General features: G+C 36.8%; 1 protein-coding gene across 1 annotated transcript; it reads right to left on the bottom strand.

Moving 5' to 3' along the window:
* Positions 1 to 436: 436 nt before the first annotated feature.
* Positions 437 to 18430, bottom strand: LOC110103951 (ER membrane protein complex subunit 7 homolog). The gene is made up of 7 exons (XM_020832855.2): positions 18286 to 18430; positions 18148 to 18191; positions 8877 to 8985; positions 8183 to 8246; positions 7990 to 8106; positions 7809 to 7917; positions 437 to 615 (listed from the first exon to the last, which is right to left on the bottom strand). The coding sequence occupies exons 1-7, from the start codon at positions 18360 to 18362 to the stop codon at positions 521 to 523; spliced, it is 615 nt and encodes a 204-aa protein (XP_020688514.1). The 5' UTR covers positions 18363 to 18430; the 3' UTR covers positions 437 to 520.
* Between the last annotated feature and the right edge of the window lie 838 nt (positions 18431 to 19268).

Raw genomic sequence — 19268 nt, 5'->3', positions numbered from 1 at the left:
TTTCAAACCACAACCACTGTCTCTATTTGACTATTCATTATTGCTACTTTTAAGAATTTTTGTCTTAAGGCTGCTTTGCTTTCTACAACAGCTTTTAAAGTATTAATTGCTCCATAAAAACTATGCAACTATCTTTATAAAAAGCTACAGTTATCTCAAACAAATCTTTAATATAGTTAGAGTACACATTAAACTAAGTACTAAAAATTACTATTAAAATTCAACTCTAATAATTCCTAATCAGTAAAATCCAATAATTAAAGTGAAAAGCAAAAAATATATAGTATTAAAGTTTTATTACAATGAGAGCCTGACTTGTAAACTTTCAATTACATAAGAATGAGAAAACAATCTGTTGTACCACTTGAGCATATCAAAGAAGCAAATTTATCATTCGAGAAATGTCAAAATCTCACGTCTCTATCTATCTTGCCAGAAACCAGCTTAGCATTGCCACAATAGTTTAAAAAAGAAGAAAATTTCAGCTCCAATGGACATTTCTCTTATGAAACTGGCTTGTTTATGAATTACTGGTCCTTCCAGAGAGCAAGTTTGAGAGAGATGGGACGCCTTGGTTCCTCATTTCTTCTTGAGCCCGCCTCATTTCTTCCGGATCTGAATGTGAAAATTAGTCAGGGTAAGGAAACAGATTCAATCAAATGTAGGAAATATCATAGAGATTGAAATATAAGGTTCAGCTCGCTGAATGTTTGGCTAATTGGGCCAATTAGATTAACTCCATTATGCTCGGATAAATAGCAGGCATTCTTCACCCATTCAAAGAGAATTTCTTCCAATTGTAAAATTATATCTCCAATCCACTTTGGCAATTCTTCCCTAATTATTGGTTTATGGCCTTGTCACCAACAACAGACCATTTCATAGTGTAGGTCAAAGCTCCCGCAGGCTGGAAGCTCATATTATGCCACACACACCTTTTTCATAGCTACGATATCATGATGAATAGACTAGAATGATCATTATATTCAAGCTTGTCATTTTGATGTTGTTTATATTTTTATGTAATGACAATCTGTTCTAATTTCCTTTTCTTCTCTAGGATTAGATGATGATTATGCCATTTGGTGAAGATTAAGGTTTCGTTTGGAACGGCTTTATTACTGCTTCTTGAAGTAATTTTTTAATACAAAAATTAAAATTTTGATACTAGAAAGCTGTTTTAAGAAGCAATAAGAAAGTCATTCCAAACGAATACCAAGTCATTTTTTCATTAAGATTGGTTTGGTATAATGTTCAATTATTTGAAATTTGAAGAAAAAAGGCACAAATTGAACTCCATATTTAGATGAGTCATCCATCATCATTTAGTATATTAAAATCCATGTTTTATGTATTACTCCCTAAAATAAAAGTTAAAGTCTAAATGTCTTTTGTATAGATGATGGATAAATGTATAAGTTTTTCTATATTTGATGAATGAGAGGACTTCATCTAATCCGCTAGAAATGTATCTTATTGTGTTAGTAGATGTGTATGACAAATAAAGATGATTCAATATGAATGATGAAAAATGTGATAGAATGATCTAGCCTAATCCATCCGTCTGGTTTTGATGTGATTTGCTATGGTGTAGGTATTATGGCCGGAATGTAACATGTTCGTAGTGGCATTCCCATTCTTTCCCATTCTAAATTTGTACAGAAAAAAGATCAGGGGTTGCTTTAGGTATCCATGTTGCAACTAAAAGAAAAAAGAGTACTAATAAAGGTTTTGTTGAAGTAGAGAAAGCAAAAATCCTTAGCCGTCTAACTGAGAAACCAATTTTCTTGGTTATGAATAAGATGCAAAATTGAAAATCATCCATTTTGCATCTAAATGAAAGAGCAGTACAGATAAATGTTTAGTTTAGGTAGAGAAACCAAGAACATCCAAGTAGTATTACTCACTTAGCAACCCATTTGTTAGGACTTGAACATCAAAAATCAATGAACAAATAGTAAATTTCAACAAAATAAATAGATTTTTTTGATAAGAAAGCAAACACGAACAAGCAATATACAATGGTCCTCTTTCGAGAGGAGGCCTTCCTCTCTCAAACTCTAAACGCTGCTAGAATCCCTCACAAAAACAATGAACATTAAGAACACTCACAAAATCTACATGAACAAAAATAATACTACCAAAAGGCCAAATATAACTCTCCCTATTTTTCTCCCAAAACCTAACTTTACGCCATATTTTTCCCCCACCTCCTTTGATAAGCGATACACTCCTTTAATTCTACTCCCTTTCTGATCCCCTCCTTTAATTCTTCTCCTTTGCCAACCAGGCAGCCACCCCCCACACTTGGGCCCAAATCCTTGACCAATGGTCCATCAATACTCCCCCGAAAAGTACTACCTTGTCCTCAATGTGGAATGAAGGAAACTGCCGCTGAATAATCTGATAGAACTCCCACGTGGCTTCATACTTTGGTAGGTTTTTCCACTTAATCAACACTTCTTTGCTTCCTGTTACTCCCTGGCGCACTCCTTCAACATCCAATGGTTCTAACAACACCTCCATATCGTCCGTCAATGTCATGGGAAGTGCGGAAAACGGAATATGCTCTCCTATCACACGTCGGAACTAGGACACATGAAACACTGGATGAATGCCTGATGACGATGGTAATTGTAAGCAATATCCACATCACCAATACACTCCACTATCTTGTAAGGACCAAAATAACAAGGTAATAACTTCTCATTCCTTCTCTGTGCCAAGGTACTCTATTTATAGGATTGAAGCTTCAAGTAAACCCTATCCCCACCTGAAAATGAATGTCTTTCCTGTATGCATCTACTTGTCTCTTCATAATTTGTTGAGCTCTCAAAAAACGCCCCTTCTGCTCCACCAATATCATGCCTCTGTCCTCAAAGTATTGCTCTACTGATGCCACCAGTGTGCTGCCTTGTCAATCATATATCAAGTGAAGCGGATATATTCCATGTAACACCTCAAACAGTATTGTCTAAGCTATCAAATGATAGAAAATGTTATACCACTACCCAGCCCATGCCAACCATTTTTCTCACAACTTTGGTATATCTGATACAAAGCATCGAAAATAAGTATCCACACAACGATTGACCACCTCTGTCTATCCATCCATCTGAGGATGATAAGCAATGCTCCTTTCAAAACGGTCCCCTGCATCTTGAACAATTCATTCCAGAACTAACACAAAGATCTTGTCTCGATCAGATATAATCAATTTCGATATCTCATGAAAAATATTGCTACTAATACTATTGTATAAGGGTAGCAAAAGGGAATGAAATGAGCATACTTAATCAATCCACTACCACCAGTATCCTAGTGTATCCTTCTGACTTTGGCAGCCCTTCAATGAAGTTTATGGTCACCTCCTCCCACACCTTTTTTGGAAGAGCTAACAGCTGTAGGAACCCTCCTGAAGACATAACTAAATATTTATGCCTCTGTCATATATTACAGCTAGCCACCATCTTCTTTTACATCCTTCTGTATACCCTCCCAACAGCTTTGCAGAAAATCTGTGATATGTCTTTTTTACCTCCGAATATGCCTCAATGGTCATCCCATGAAACTCTTGAAACAAGCAGGGAATGTAAGAAGATGTTTTTGGAAGCACAAACCGCCCATTATGAAGCAACTTCTATCCCACCACTGAATATCCTGGATGGTTGTTTTTATTTTCCACCAGCTCCTCCCTAATTTTCATTAACCCCGCATCCTTTTCACTCTCTCTCTCTCTCCTCAATGCTTCCCAATCAACTACTAAGGACACAAACAATGCCATCATATGGGACTCTCACATGTACCTGGATAAACTAACTGCTACTTTATTTTCAACTCCAGGTCGATACTAAATCCCAACGTCATAAGCGAATAACTTGGAAAGCCATCTTTGATGCTGCTCAGTGATGATTCTCTGCTCCAATAAATACTTCAAGCTCCTCTGGTTAGTTCTGACGATGAAATGTCTTCCCAATAAATAAGGCCACCATTTTTGAATGGCAAGCACAATCGCCATCAACTCCCTCTCATAGACTGACTTGACTCTTGCCCTGGCTGTCAACCCCTAACTGAAATAGGCCACAAGTCTCTCGTTCTGCATGAGTACCGCTCCCAACCTAAAATCTGAGGCATATGTCTCAACTACAAAAGGTTGGCCGAAATCTAGAAGAGCTAAAACTGGCACACTGATCATAACCTTCTTCAACTCCTCAAATGCCTGGTTGGTAGACTTCCCTAGTTGAAGTTATCCTTTTTGAGCTGTTCCGTCAACGGCCCTGCTATAGAACTGTATTCTTTCACAAATTTTTAATAGTAGCCTGTAAGTCCCAAGAATCCTCTCAACTCCTTCAATGTCTTAGGTATGAGCCATCTGAGCATGGCCTTAATCTTACTCTAGTCAATTGTTACTCCCTTCTAAGACACCAAATGTCCTAAATACTCCACTCTGGGTTAGGCGAAAGAACACTTCATCCGATTGGCAAACAAAGTGCGCTCTTAAGATAGATAGCACAACTCACAAATGCTCCAAGTGCTCCTCAGACTTACTATATACTAATATATCTTCAAAAAATACCAGCACAAACCTTCGCAAGTAGGGTTGAAATACCCTATTCATCAGAGTTTGAAAAATACCTGATGTATTAGTGAGGCCAAAATGCATCACCACAAACTCATAGTGTCCCTCGTGTGTCCTGAGAGCTATCTTGTGGGTGTCTCCCGATCGCATTCTAATCTGGTGGTACCCGAATTTCAAGTTGATCTTGGAGAATATCATAGATCCATGCAACTTATTAACAGCACATCAATGACTGGTATAGGAAATTTGTCTGGTACAGTTTCCTTATTCAAGGCACGATAATCTACACAGAACCTCCAACTTCAATTCTTCTTCACCAACAATACACAACTAGACAAATGACTCACACTGAGCTTGATGATTTCAGCTTCAACCATCTCCCGAATCAACCTCTCAATCTCATCCTTCTGGATCTAAAGGTTGTGATATGGCCAGACGTTAATGGGAGAGATTCCTTCCTTCAGAACTATAGAGTGCTTGTGTTCCCATGGGGGTGGCAATCCCTGGGGAAGTTGGAATACTTCCCTGAAGTGCCAAAGTAGTGGCTAGACAATGTTTGGAATGTCCTCTATCTCCTCTGTCCCACCTCCCTCCAAGCTCTGGAGCTCCATCAAGAATCCCCTTCATTCCTCTTGTATGGCACGAATCATAGTTTTCAAAGAAACCATTACTTTGTATAAGCTTGGGTCTCCCTTAATTACCACCTTCCTCCCCTTCACCTGGATTTTCATAGCTAATGCCTTCCAGCTTACCTTGGTCTCCCCCAAGGTTTGTAACCACTTTCTTCCCAAAATTAAATAAGTATTTCCCAACTCTAATGGAAGAAAATCCTCCTTGATGTGAATCCCCTATAGCTCTACCACCAAACCTTGATAGATCCCTCTACTCTTCTCCACATTTCTTATGCCCATTATCACTCTAAAACATCTAGTGTCCAATAGTTTCAACCCAACTTAGTCAACCACATGGTTTGATATAAAATTGTGTAGCCACCCCACTGTCCACCAAGATCGCTACTGCCTCTCCTCTTATTTGTGCCCTAACCTTCATAGTGTGATTCGGGGTGAATCCCAAGATAAAGTTCAATGAAACTTCAATCACCTCCAAGTGTAATGGCTTCTCTTCCTCTACATCCTCCCTTATTGCCTCTACTTTATCCACCTCCTCCTCATCACACAAAGAGAACCTGCAAGGTACGATTTTTACATCTATGTCCCAGTGTAAATTTTTCATCTCATCTGAAACTTAACTCCTTATCCCTCTTGTATTGCAATTCTGTATCAGACAACCTCTTAAAATTCCCTCCCTGTCGGACTCCCGAACCACCCTCCTTTGGAGCCTCCCTTTGAACTGGTATAGTCTGCACCCTAGGTGCCAAGAAAGTGGCCGTCGTGCGATAAGAACCTCCCAAGCTGACACCCTTACTACTCCTCTGCAGTCAATTATTGTCCTCAATCAGCTAAGCTAACTCCATCTCCTCCCCCAAATCACGGGGCCTTGCCACCCGCACCGTTGCTCTCAACTTTCGTTTGAGGCCTTTCATGAAATTGCTCTCCAACACTGCCTCTGAAAACCTCCCTACCCGACTTGACAGAAGCTCAAATCTTTCTTGATATTCAATCACAGTGCCTCCCTGTTTAATGCAAAGAATTGCTCATAGTAATCCCCATCCTGCTTGGTTCGAAAATGCTCCAACAAGCAATCCATAAACTCCTACCATGAACAGATCAAGAACCTCATCTCCCTCCATTGGTACCATGACAGTCCCTTCCCCTCAAGACATAGAGTTGTTGCCATAAGTCTCTCACCTTCAATTAACCCATTCACCATAAACTACCTCTCCACTCTATAGATCCACCCATGCTCATCTTCGCCTTCAAACACCACCATTTTCAACTTCCTAAACTTCGGATCTCCTCCGCCCCAATTTCCCCTTCCGCCTGTCATGCCTCCCATGAAGTGAGTATTGAGATCTCTCCACGGTTCCCTCTCCTCCCTTCTACTTTCGTATCTCCCTCTTCCTTCAAATTCAGCCCGCCTATTCTCTTATTCCCATTCCATACTGCCTCCATATTCTCTATACATCCCCCTTCTCAGTAAAGGCTCAAGGAGAGGTATTCCATCCTCTTCTCCTAAAATTTTCCTTATTCCCCCTTGCTTCCGGAGGAGCCGCTTTAGTTTGAAACTCCAACATCCACTTCATCATCTCCTCTAGATTCTCAAACCTTCCATCATTGAAAAATATTCATTCAACAATCCCACATCCATTCGCAGTTGTCCTACTTCCCCCTCCAACTTTTCTTCTAACACCTCAACTCTTATCCCAACCATCGGTCCCAAGAAATTGCTCTGATACCCATTTGCAAGGACTTGAACTCCAAAAATAAACGAACAAACAGTAAATTTCAGCAAACTAATCAGATTTTCTTGATAAGAAAGCAAACACGAATATACAAGATATAATGGTCCTCTTTCGGGAGGACCTCTCCCAAACTCTAGATGCTGCTAGAATCCCTCACAAAAATAGTGGACAAGAAGAACAACTACAACATCTGCATGAAGAAATAATACCACCAAAATGTCGAATATAATTCTCCCTATTTTCCCTCAAAAACTTGAATTTAGTTCATGTTTTTCCCCACTTTCCCCACCTTCTCCTTTGATAAGTGATCCACTCTTTTAATTCTACTCCCTATCCAACCAGGCAGCACCCCCCACCACCCCCCTCGGGGGGACCACATCATTGACCGTCATTTCTTGCTGAGTCTAAGATGCATAATTGCAACTCCATGCATAACTCAGTTAATAGGGCTTTCCAATAGATGTGTGGCACCAAAAAGAGGAAAGTTTCCTTAATTGTTAAGACTTCAAGCAACCAACAATGTAGGCCACTTGCTGATGGAGGAATTGAGAAATAAAAAGAGGATATTACTGTTATTTTCTCAATTCAGTAGGATAACCGCCATCTTATGTGTTACAATGTTAAAAACAAAAAACAATGTTAATTTGAAAATGTTATGTGAAACCTCTACGCCTGGTCTTTGTATACACATGCATTCATTTTCAGTACGCGTTCATATTGTTAAATCTGTTACCAAAATAGGAGATAACGGCCTATCTTTCAAAGATAAACACACAAATGTATCAAATAAATGCATCACAAGAAGTTAAATACTCGGCTCTAAGAATAAAATATGTAACAAGCAAGCATTAAAGGATGGGTACATACCCATATTCTCCATCAACTTTGGCATGAGGAACACAACAAGGAACATGAAACCAAGCATCAAACCCATAGGACTTTTCACGATAGACATTATAGAAAATGGCTCCCTCATCTACAAGTATAATAACCAAATAAATCATCAGTACATATGAATAGCTAACTTTAAGCCAAAAATCAAACGTACCTCATAGTATTGCTCTTCTCTTAGAGGTTCCAAAACTAACTCCTGTAGAACTCTCCTATTTTCAGTCAACGCTGCCTGGATTTTACCAGGATTCCTAGCACTTATATCAACACGAACCTGAAGAACTTACAAAGAATTTGCTCACGTTTTTGTCTTGGTGAATTGAATATGTCTAATAGCGAGAAGATCTTACAGGAGAAAATAAATAGCCCATTGCAGCCACCTCAATCAGATGAGTACCAGCAGGGATGTTGCAGCTTAAGCATGGCGGTAAAGAAAAACAAGAGACTACTCAAATAAAAAGTAAATAAATCCACCAATGGATTATCTTGTAAATCACATTCCAATATTTGAAATGTAATTTCTTGTTCTAAAGAACCTTTAAACCCTCCATGCTTCTTTATATACGGTATGGTAGGTACAAGGGTCCCAAAATACCAGATTGGTTTTCTTAAGTGAAAAAGAGTATGATACACCATCAATATTAATGGCATGGTGTATTATGGCATGTCACAAATCTAAACCTGCAAGCCTTAATGAACTAAAATATGCTGAATATAAAGAGTTTTTAAAATTTAGACACAACACAGAAGTGGCATCAACCTGTCAAACCACCAATTACTAATAAAAACTAATTTAAAAATTTCTTATCTAATTATCTTGATCCAACACTGATGAAGCAAGAGCAGATGGGCGAACAAGATATGATTATTGTTTTTCAATGATTATTCTGATAAGATGGTGAAACCGGGGATTAGAACAAGGAAGAAATAAGGTGCTCACCAAATCAGTGAGAATGGAATTCTACTAATACCGTGAGATTCATGAATCGTTACGGTTAATTGGATGGGAAAAAAAGAAATTCAAAAACAAAGTCACTAGGATACAATGAGAAGTAACCATCTGCTCTAACAAAAGTAGTTGTCTGACCACCATTAAGTATGACCTTGATATTAGATAACTTGGAGGAATGTCCAAATACCTTTGACCCAATACCTGTAAATAGATTTTGTTTCAGACACTGTATTAGAACTAACTCAAATATACAAGACCAAAATAGTTATTGATCTAAAATCTATGTATTATTTGTCAAAACATCAGGTATATACCAAAAAATTGTACATAAAAAAATTATAATAAAACAAAGATATCTTTTGCGCAAGGCAGTGATATAATGAGTTATTTTATCTTGATTGAAGCAAAAAGAGTTCGCAAAACTCATGTATCTGAGCTTTGATCATATCCAATTCCCGCATTCCCACCTCACGAAATCAAGATTAAGACAGAATATACAATCAACAGAGGACATAGTTTAAACAAATGGCACTACTCCAAAAGATGCCAAATCTAATAATTTTATCAAGCATAAAAAAACATGGTAATCCAAAAATCAGTTAGGAAACAAATTAATTATTCTAACCTGGCAAACAAGAATATAACCTGAACGACAAAAGAGCAGATCTCAACTTTGTAGTACTAGGCCATAGATAAAGAGTAGAAATCTAAAGCAAACATTAAAAACTAAACAATACATTTTAAAATTATAACAAAGGAACGCAGCCAGCATCTTTAGATTTAATCATTGGCGGTACAACAAACCTACAAGAAACACTAGCTGCCATATTAATAACAAATGCCAGAAGATGAACTCCATAATTCAAGTCAAGCATCCAATTAATTCCAAATCAACCACACTGGGTGTTTTCAGCATCAATTGCTTAGTTTAATGAGTACATTTATTTTTAATGCAACTGCACCTGAATACTATTTTTTATTTCTCGACTCACATTTTGTAAAAATAGCACAAGGTCGTAATCAGCATTAGAGTATCCCAATATTTTGAGTTTGACTTTATAAATTCTCATTTTTCATAAATCTTTGTCGAGTGTTAAAGGCTTGATGATGTTGTTGTTGTTGTTTGTCGAGTGTTACACGAAGCGCCAAACCTATTTTGCGCAAATTTTTTATACAAAATCTATCTATGTTGCCTCTAGTCTACCCATTGGCCTTCTGTTATACACTAGCAATATATCTTTAGTCAAATAAAGTACAAACCAAATAGTATATATATATATATATATATAAAATAAGCAATAGTTTATTTTTTGTATAATACTTTAAGTTTGTATTAACTATATCAGTTCTATATTGTAAACTTAATCTCCCCAACAACAACAAGCCTTTGTCCCACTACGTGGGACAGGTACATGAATCCTTTTTATCCATTGTGTCCTGTTAAAAGTCAAATTCTCATTTAAATCTAATAAAGAAAGATCATTTTTAATATTTTCTAACCAAGTCTTTTTAGGTCTACATCTACCTTTCTTAATATAAGTCAAATCTAATACATCTACTTTCCTAACCAGGTCATCGGAAGGCCGTCGTTTTATGTGACCAAAGTATCTAAGGCGACTCTCTCTAATCTTATCTTCCCCAGGAGCTACTCCAACCTTCTCACGTATATGCTCATTTCATATCATGTCTCTAAGGATAAATCCACTCATCCACCTGAGCATCCTCATCTCTGCAATACTTAACTTAGTATTATGCTTCTATTTTAATGGCCAACAATCTGCACAATAAAACATTGTAAATCTCACCACTATCTTATAGAATTTTCCCTTAAGTTTGAGGGGGACTTTTCTATCACACAATAAGCCCGATGCATTCCTCCACTTCAACCATGAAACTTGAATTCTACTAATAATATTGATGCAGGACTAAATATGCTTTAGATTAATGCAATAAGAACTTGCACGATTTTGATAAGAGCAAATAACAATTAAGACTATTAGCCACTAAACGATAATAGAAAGCATAAGAGTGGTAGTTACGCTTAGGCCAAATCGCATGCTAAGTACTTGAATCATCAAAACAATTTAGAATTTCAACAACATACAAATTAAGTAGTTATTCAACAAAAATCCCTATGTTAACAATGAGAGTAGAAACATAGAAAGTAAAACTCAATGCCTATGATTACTAAGCAGGGGGCAAAGGGCGAGGCACGACTCCTTGCGATTGGATCACCACCTATAAGATTAGCGGAGTAAGAAGATAAATGAATAGGGGAAGAAGTTCGCCCTCATTGTGTCCAGAAACAATTTGTCATTGGGCGTTGGCAAGTTGTTCGTCAATGACCTCAGAAAGTGTGAAGATGATGCGATCCAAATAGTCTTTAACGGAGTTATCGACTTCCGGGTTGAAGTCGAAGGTGGAGTGGAGGATGTTGACGTTCCCTTGCTCGTCGTAAGCGAATACGTAATCAAGTTTCGGATCGGCCATTCATTGGTTTTGAAGAGTTGATGTGTGGACGATGATAGTTGTTACTTCCCTTGAAGACTCAACTATATAGAAAGAAGTTTCTCCCAATAGTTGTAATGGAGAAGACATGGGAGGTGGCCGGCCTAGTAGTAGGGGAGGATTAGGGTTTGGAAATTCAGCGATTGGGTGGAGCTAGAGTGGGATTTAAAGAGGTGATTTTGGAGGGAAAAGCTGAGATTAATTTTCAAATCAAAGTCTCTTGGACTTGGAAAGAAATTTAAAGGAGGTTTGCCACAAGGAGGGGGGCGGGTGGAGTAGTGGGGCTTGGGATTTAATTCCCAAAAGAGAAGAGGTGGGTTTGGAAAGAAATAGAGGTGGTGACCTTGGGGATTTCAGCCAAGAGATGGGGAGGGGAGATTTGAATTATTGCCAAGAGGGTTGTTTGGATTTTGGAAATAATTCCAAAGGAATCCAAGAGGGGGGCCAGCGACAATAGGGAGAGGGGGGTGGGATTTAAGGAGGCATTCAATGCTTTCTTATATTAATAAATTAAATTTGGAATGAAGGATTTCATCCCAATTTAATTTAAAATTTAAATAGGATATGAATTGAAAAGTTTTCTAAAATATGATTTATAATTTATGTAACAATTTCAAATTCAAACAGATTTGAATTTGATCATTAATAGAATTACCTAAAATATGAAAAGCTAAATTAGGAAAGGCTTGATGGCAAGTTGAAGGTGGAGGGAAAGCCAAGGGGAGGGGCCGGCGGTATGGACTTGGCCGTGAGTGGTGGTGGAGGGAGGTGGGTTCGGGTGTAAGGTGGGGATTGGGAGCTAGCCAACGGTGAGAGTGAATGGCTAAGGTGGTCGGCGGCTTAGGGGTGGGGAATCCTTGGCCGACGGCTAATAGGGGAAGAGAATATGGAGAAGAAAGATAGGGAAGAAAGAACCACAAACCCGGACACTTTCAATGTTGGTGGGTGATGGCTAAGGTGGTCGGCGGCTTAGGGGTGGGGAATCCTTGGCCGACGGCTAATAGGGGAAGGGAATATGGAGAAGAAAGATAGGGAAGAAAGAACCACAAACCCGGACACTTTCAATGTTGGTGGGTGATCTGATTCCCTCTCCAAGGGATCTCTCTCCAATCTCTCTCAAGCTCTCACAAGAACTCAAACACGGGAAAAATTTTATCATTCATTCATTAAACATGAAAAGAGAACATAAGAGCTATGTATAGCCTCATACAAAGGACTCAAAATAAAAGACGACGATGCCCATTGGCCTTACACATGACCACCCTTAAGTAAGGGGTAAAAAGGAAAAATAACTAAAGCAAATACAAGCATAAATAAATAAAAGATAAATATATATGACAACTTAAAAATACATCAGCGCTATCGTAGCAGTAGATCGGCGGCCACGCCTCTAATAGACTTTCCAAGCTCCGATGTCCCCATCAAATATCCCCATCTATTTCACCATCACGCTGAACAATAGATCCAAGATATTTAAAATGTATACTCTTATTATTGACTTGATCACCCAAAGTTACAATTCCCCCACTAGGTCTATCACTACTAAAATTACACTCCATATATTCAGTTTTAGATCTACTCAAGCGAAAACCTTTAGACTTTAAGATTGACCTCCATAATTCAAGTTTACCTTCAAGTCCCTCTCTAGTCTTATAAAACCTTTAGACTCTAAGATTGACCTCCATAATTCAATTTTACCTTCAACTCCCTCTCTAATCTTATAAATAAGAAGAATATCATCAGCGAAAAGCATACCAAGGTACATCCTCTTGCAAATGTCTAGTAAGAACATTATCTCCTGAAGCATTATAAATATTTCTCCTATTGTAATGAAAGACACGTGAAATGAAAGATTTCTCATTTCTCCTTTTCTAGCCTCTTCTTTTCCTTCTTCTTCCTTATGGGGTCCATACCTACTCAAACAATGTCGTTCCCTTCTTGATGTCAATCAAGAAGTATAACAAATAGTGCTCTTGTTGCGCTAACCTCAAATTCCATTTCCTCTTCATGCCGATTGGCATCCCTCCTTACCATCTGTCCATGTGCCATCCAATGTCAGCTTTTCTAGCCGTAGTCTCCAGTCAGACGAGCAGCTAACCTTCCAAACACAGCTTCCAGCCGCGCTTCTTTAGCAATATTGGACACCGCTTTTCGGTTCTGCCTAGACTTCTTCCAGCCGCAGTCTCACGCCACTTCTTCTCCACCCAAAACCTTCAAAAACAGCAGCAGTCCACCTATTCCAGCTATTGTTTTAGATACAACCACCAGCTAATTGCACCTGCTGTTTTCAAGAAACAGAAAAGCACAATCCATCTACATTCCCTGAATTATTTTGACAATAAACAGCTTCTTTCAGCTGTTTTGATACCTCCTTTCAGCATTCTATGGCAGCCAACGCCCCTAAGCCACAGAGTCCCCTCCAAGAACCTGTTTGGACGGTTCCTTCAGCCATAATAGCCCTCTTTCCAGCCACCAGACGTTCTCACATTCAATCTTCAGCAATTCCACATTGTTTTAGGAGTTGTTTGTCTCAAGAATTGCAGTTTTAACCTTCTAAGATCTGCAGTTTCAAGACCAAACAGTTGCAGTTTTTCTCTAAACCTGCAGTTTTCCCATTCAAGAACATTACAACAACTCCATCTGCAGTTTTTTTCAAGACCTACGAATTCTTGCAATCAACCGGTCCTCCACCTCTTGCAAATTTTCTTTTCAAGACCGCATCAAGTTCTCTGTTCCTTCGAATCACTTACTTATTTTGCATTTCCAAATACATATTTCTACTAGATGTTCTTCTTTCTTACAGATACCAATTTTTTTGTTCTCAAGAATTGCATATTTCCAATTTCCATCATCTTGAGACCCATCACCATGAAGAATTCTTATTTGGCTGATGCATTACGATCCATGCAATCACATCAAGAATCCCATTTTTTAGAAATTCAGAAATCACTTCATCAAGCAGATATTCAATTTGCTTCCATTGGCTCATCCCTTCAACAAATCCATTATTTCATGGATTCTATAAACAATAAACTTAATAGTTTGTGTATGACCGTCCACATTCTCCACTCCAAGATAATTTCTCTTCCACCCGCATTCTTAGTTCCACTAACTGAATCCCTTCTCTACAGCCGCCACCTTCCACATCAAGTTTCTCGTTTCTTTCACATCATCAACCTTTATCCAATTCTACCATGCTCAAACAAACTCAACATTTATTTCAGCCACCGAAAGGTTCACCTCAACCTTGTACCATTGATCAATGTATTCATCTTCCATCTTTTTCTCAGACAATTAACATCCATCCTTATCATTCTCCACATTTTCAAAAAGATGCTAATGGTACTTGGCATGTTTGCATTAACTCTAAAACTCGTAATATACTCAACATTAAAGATAAAATTATTATTCCAATAGTACATTAATTTTTAGATGAATTATATAGAATTTTTTTTCCAAACTTCATTTTTGTTTTGCCTCTTAGCAAGTTAGGATGCATTCTAAAGATGCTCATCAAACTATTCATGACGGTCACTATGAATTTCTCCTTATATGTTTTCCCCATTACCTTTTTACAACTTTGCAGGTCAAGTTTACTTGCAATGAAAATTAAATTTCCAGATGATGCCACATGGAAAAAATTTGCATCCCACTCTTCATTTTTTTCGGATGATGCCAATTTGTTAAGTTCTTATTGAGCTTGAGCTCAACTCCAGATCGTTTACTAAGCTAGAGCTTGACTAGTTAAAAAATTTATAGGCTCGAACTCATTTGAAAAAATCAAGCTTAACTCAATTGTTGAGCTCGATTTCTTAGTTTTAAATTAAAATATATATGTATATTTTTTAATAACATTATTTTTAATATAAAATTAATTTAAATTTTTTTAAATATATTATATAATATTAATTTAAATTAATTTTTAAATATACTTTAAGTTAATCGAGTGTTTCAACGAGCTATCGAACGATTCAATGAGCTAGACTGAGCTCGAGATCGTTTATTATATGAGCTCGAGTATAGGCTCAAACTTGAACTCGTGACTTAATAAGCTTGACGCGCGAGCTCTTTAAAATGAACTTGATCTGGCTCGTGAGCAAACTCAGCTCACTTACACCCCTAACTCAGGCTAATCAAAACCACATTCAAAACATTTCATCACTAATAAAACATCTTGATCTTCTTTCTTATAAGATTATTCGTATGGATTAAGCACTTTTAATAGCCTATTGCTAGCCAAACAGTAGAACGAGAAACTCTCATGGTATCAATGATCATTGTTTAAAATTGTGCAATATGAGGCTCACCTTAAGGCACGCCTTAGCACAATTATAGTGAAAAATATCTCGAGACTTACGCCTCAAGCTTTTTTATGAGACATACGCATCGGCTTAGCTAAGGCCCGCCTTGAGGCAAGCCTCATCTTGCTGGCGTGAGGTACGCCTCACCCTATTTAGATATTTTTTTATTAAAACTTATCGAAATCCCTAAAGCCTCGAACAAATCATGCATTCATACAACCTCGAGCCACAACAACTTTCACTCAACTGCCTCAACCTCCAGCCTACAGCCTTCACTATAGCCACCATCATCATAGTCATCATCACGGATTACTTGAAAGCCACACACCACCATGACATCATCTAAAAATTTTAGAGTATTACTCTCATCATTATGTTGATGACAAACATTTATGAAAAAGGAAGATGGTTGAAATAAATGAAGATGAAGTAGATTGGGATGCATTAGACTCCACAGGAAGATACAAGAGATAGACTAATTTGTTATGACGACGACTCAAATAAAGATCCCCTAGTGATGACAGTGCAGATAATTTTTGAGTTATTACCAACTATTTCAACTTTCTATAGGAATTAAATTTGGATGAGCATGGAACAGGAAAAGAAAAAATTTGGAGTTGAACTTTATATTATATGATACTTTTTTATACAATTCATATCCTTTATGTTGGTTTGCTCTTGTAATATTTCGATTTCAAATCTATTTCATTCAATTTATCACTTGTCGCTTTACGTCTTTTGAAATTTTTTATTTTATATGCATGTCAATTTGTTACTTCATAATTCAATAGAAAGTTAATATTTCATCCTTTGATATATTATTTGAGTATTATATATAAATGTACTTGTAACATTTATTTTCACTTTACGCAACTTTTGAATTTTGAGGCTTACGCCTTCAAAACATCTTGAGAATTATGCCTTGTCTCATGAACAAAAAATATCTTAATACCTAGTTGCGTAATTTTAAACCTTGACAATGACAAAAGCATCTACAAACAACATACTTCACTGTAACTCCCTACTAGAAAAATTCATTTTTAAGGCGTTAAAATTCATATTTTCAGCCTTACCTTCCTCCACTTGTACACTTACTCATTCAGCTTAATGCTATCCTACATTTAGTTTCATGCAATTTCACTATTTGTACTAATATTTTCTTCTATCCTAATTCCCAAACCCATTAGTAGGAAGTTCCAAAGGTAAATAACCTTCATCTTCAACTCTTGACTCGCTGAAAACAATAATGCACATCTAAAAATTAACACCCTTCCTAAAAGTTTGGAATCTTTGGGTTCAATGTTGTACTGTGGCAGAGGTAAGCCACATTGAAGTAACTAATGACTTATATTATGCGAAGTATGGATCTGCTATGTGATGAAGTAGAGAATTGATTCATGCTAATTTTTTATCTCGAACTTATGAGTCCCCAATCTCTAGTATTTCTCATATGTTGTTATAGTTGATATGCATTCTTCCCTTTCAAAGGCTTGGTAGCTAGTCTCAATCTACTCCAGCATATATGTTGGACAAGCCTGACCACTTCTATTCTCCGACTGTGCTCGTGGAGAATTAAACATTAGTTGATTCTAGATCAAATTGAGTGGATCTTCAAATTGAATTCATACATACAGTAAGCATTCATTTTTCATGTAATTCCCCTTTATTGTCACTTTCTATTTTTTTTACCTCTTTTATCTAAAAATACCTCGTGGAGTACGGCAGCTATTTGGTTTACAGCCTAGTATAAATAGCTCTTTATGTTATTAGAACTCGGCTATTGATGAATGAAATTTTCTATTTCAATCTTGAAGATCCCGCCATTGCACTCCTTTGTCTTAAACATAGTTTGAAACAAAGTTTCAATTGCATAAAGCAATGCATCTCCAATTGATTTGGTGATCCAGATTACCTGAGTCAACCTTTATCTCTTATCGTAGCTCTCTTTCTGCATTACCCAGTTCCTCCAGCTCTTTCATGCCAATGCCGAACCCTACCTGGAAGTCTGAGTTATGACTCAACTTCCCTATCCAGACCACTGAAATCAACTGAAGTACCACTCTGCTGCATTCTGATTTTTTCTTTTAACAATACTGCTGGTGTCCATGATCCAAGTCACTGCATCTAAAAATGATTCTACAAAGCACAACCTTTAAGAAAACATCTCATCACCACTCTATTACTTCAAATCTTTAAAGGCTCTGAAGGGTTAAAAACCTAAATTATAGACTACGAAACAAAGAAAAAAATGATAAGATCATGCGATCTTGACACGGCCAGCTCACAAGCACTTGGGATTAAGAGAATTTAGGCGATTGAACTTAGAATCAAGGAGAAACAAGCTTCAACGTCAACATTCATAATAAGTGACAAAATGCATTCAAAGGACCAACTAACCGCAATAATTCTGCAAAGCATAACTTTAGCATAAAACATCTTATCCCCTATTTACTAAACAAGATTTGAAAGTACGAAAGAAGCGATATCAAACCAGTCCCGCTAGATCCTAAATTAAACTATAAATTTGAAGCAAGAAAAAAGTACTGAGACTAACCATCGATCTTGATGCGACCCGTGATGGTGTATCCATCCGCCGAACTGCGAGATTACAGAGAATCCTTTACAATAGCTCAATAAAAGAGAATATATATTAGGGTTTAGAAGAGGAAAAATCGGAAAGGTACGGAGATACCCAGACGTTACAGCGAGCGAGGAAGAAATCAGGCATGAGAAGAAAACGAGAAGAGAGGCGACTGTGGCTCTCTCCATCGTGCAAGCCGCGAACTTTCGCCGGAGCTGAATGAATGCTCGGCTGTTCAACGTCCTTATAAATAAAATATAGAATTTTATTGATATTTTTGTTATATTTATTCTAAACTAAATCTATAAAATGATTAAATTAATTTTTATCAACGCATCTACAAAACTCTTTTTTATTTTATTCTTGTATAAAAAAAATTAGTTTATTTAATTTGAAGTAAATTTAACAAAAAATAAAAATGTGTCTACTTCATATTTCTTAAAATCATCTCTCTTTTTTTTAATAATGGATAAAAAAAATTACTTCATAGATTTATCTCTTTTTTTTTTAATATTCATCAATTCTATTTCAGATTTATCACTTAGCTTTTACAATAACTTTCATAGAAATTTCAAATATTTCAAATAACATTTATTTTTAGATTTTTACTTTAAGTTGACTTTCCCATTTCATCAAAGTTTATACAAAGATTCAAAAATCATTAAAATTCAGCTCAGAATATCACTTATACTTGATTCATTAAATTATCATAATATGCAATGTATGATTATAATGCACATGTCTTGATACATGTTTATAACTCCACTTCAACTTATAACTCTCGTTAACCTCTTAGACCTGCATATAGCAAGTGAGTCCAAAATTTAAAAAAAAAAAAATAACATCACAACATAATCTCTCGCACTCTCTTTTAGGATGATCAAAATCACTAATATATCCATATAAGATAGATGAGACAAAAATAGAATATAATAAAGCACTAATAATATTTAAGATATGTAACTTTTATATATCAAAACTTTTCCATTGTCATGCTATGAAGTATGCACATGTAAATGCAATAGTAAATAATTATGATTTAATGCAGTACTTGGATGATACTTTAATTGCTAGAATTACTAGTAGAATCTGTA

Source organism: Dendrobium catenatum, unplaced genomic scaffold, assembly GCF_001605985.2.
Source record: "Dendrobium catenatum unplaced genomic scaffold, ASM160598v2 original_scaffold_83099, whole genome shotgun sequence".
Taxonomy (NCBI): domain Eukaryota; kingdom Viridiplantae; phylum Streptophyta; class Magnoliopsida; order Asparagales; family Orchidaceae; genus Dendrobium; species Dendrobium catenatum.
This window is presented reverse-complemented; position numbering and strand designations above follow the sequence as displayed.

Bases quoted from the DNA above. Each gene is read 5' to 3' on its own strand.
- LOC110103951 (XM_020832855.2), bottom strand. From the start codon at position 18,362: ATGGAGAGAGCCACAGTCGCCTCTCTTCTCGTTTTCTTCTCATGCCTG. The intron at 18,192-18,285 runs GTATCTCCGTAC...GTAATCTCGCAG, and splicing joins TCGCTCGCTGTAACGTCTGG to TTCGGCGGATGGATACACCA. The intron at 8,986-18,147 runs GTTAGTCTCAGT...ATCTATTTACAG, and splicing joins GGGTCGCATCAAGATCGATG to GTATTGGGTCAAAGGTATTT.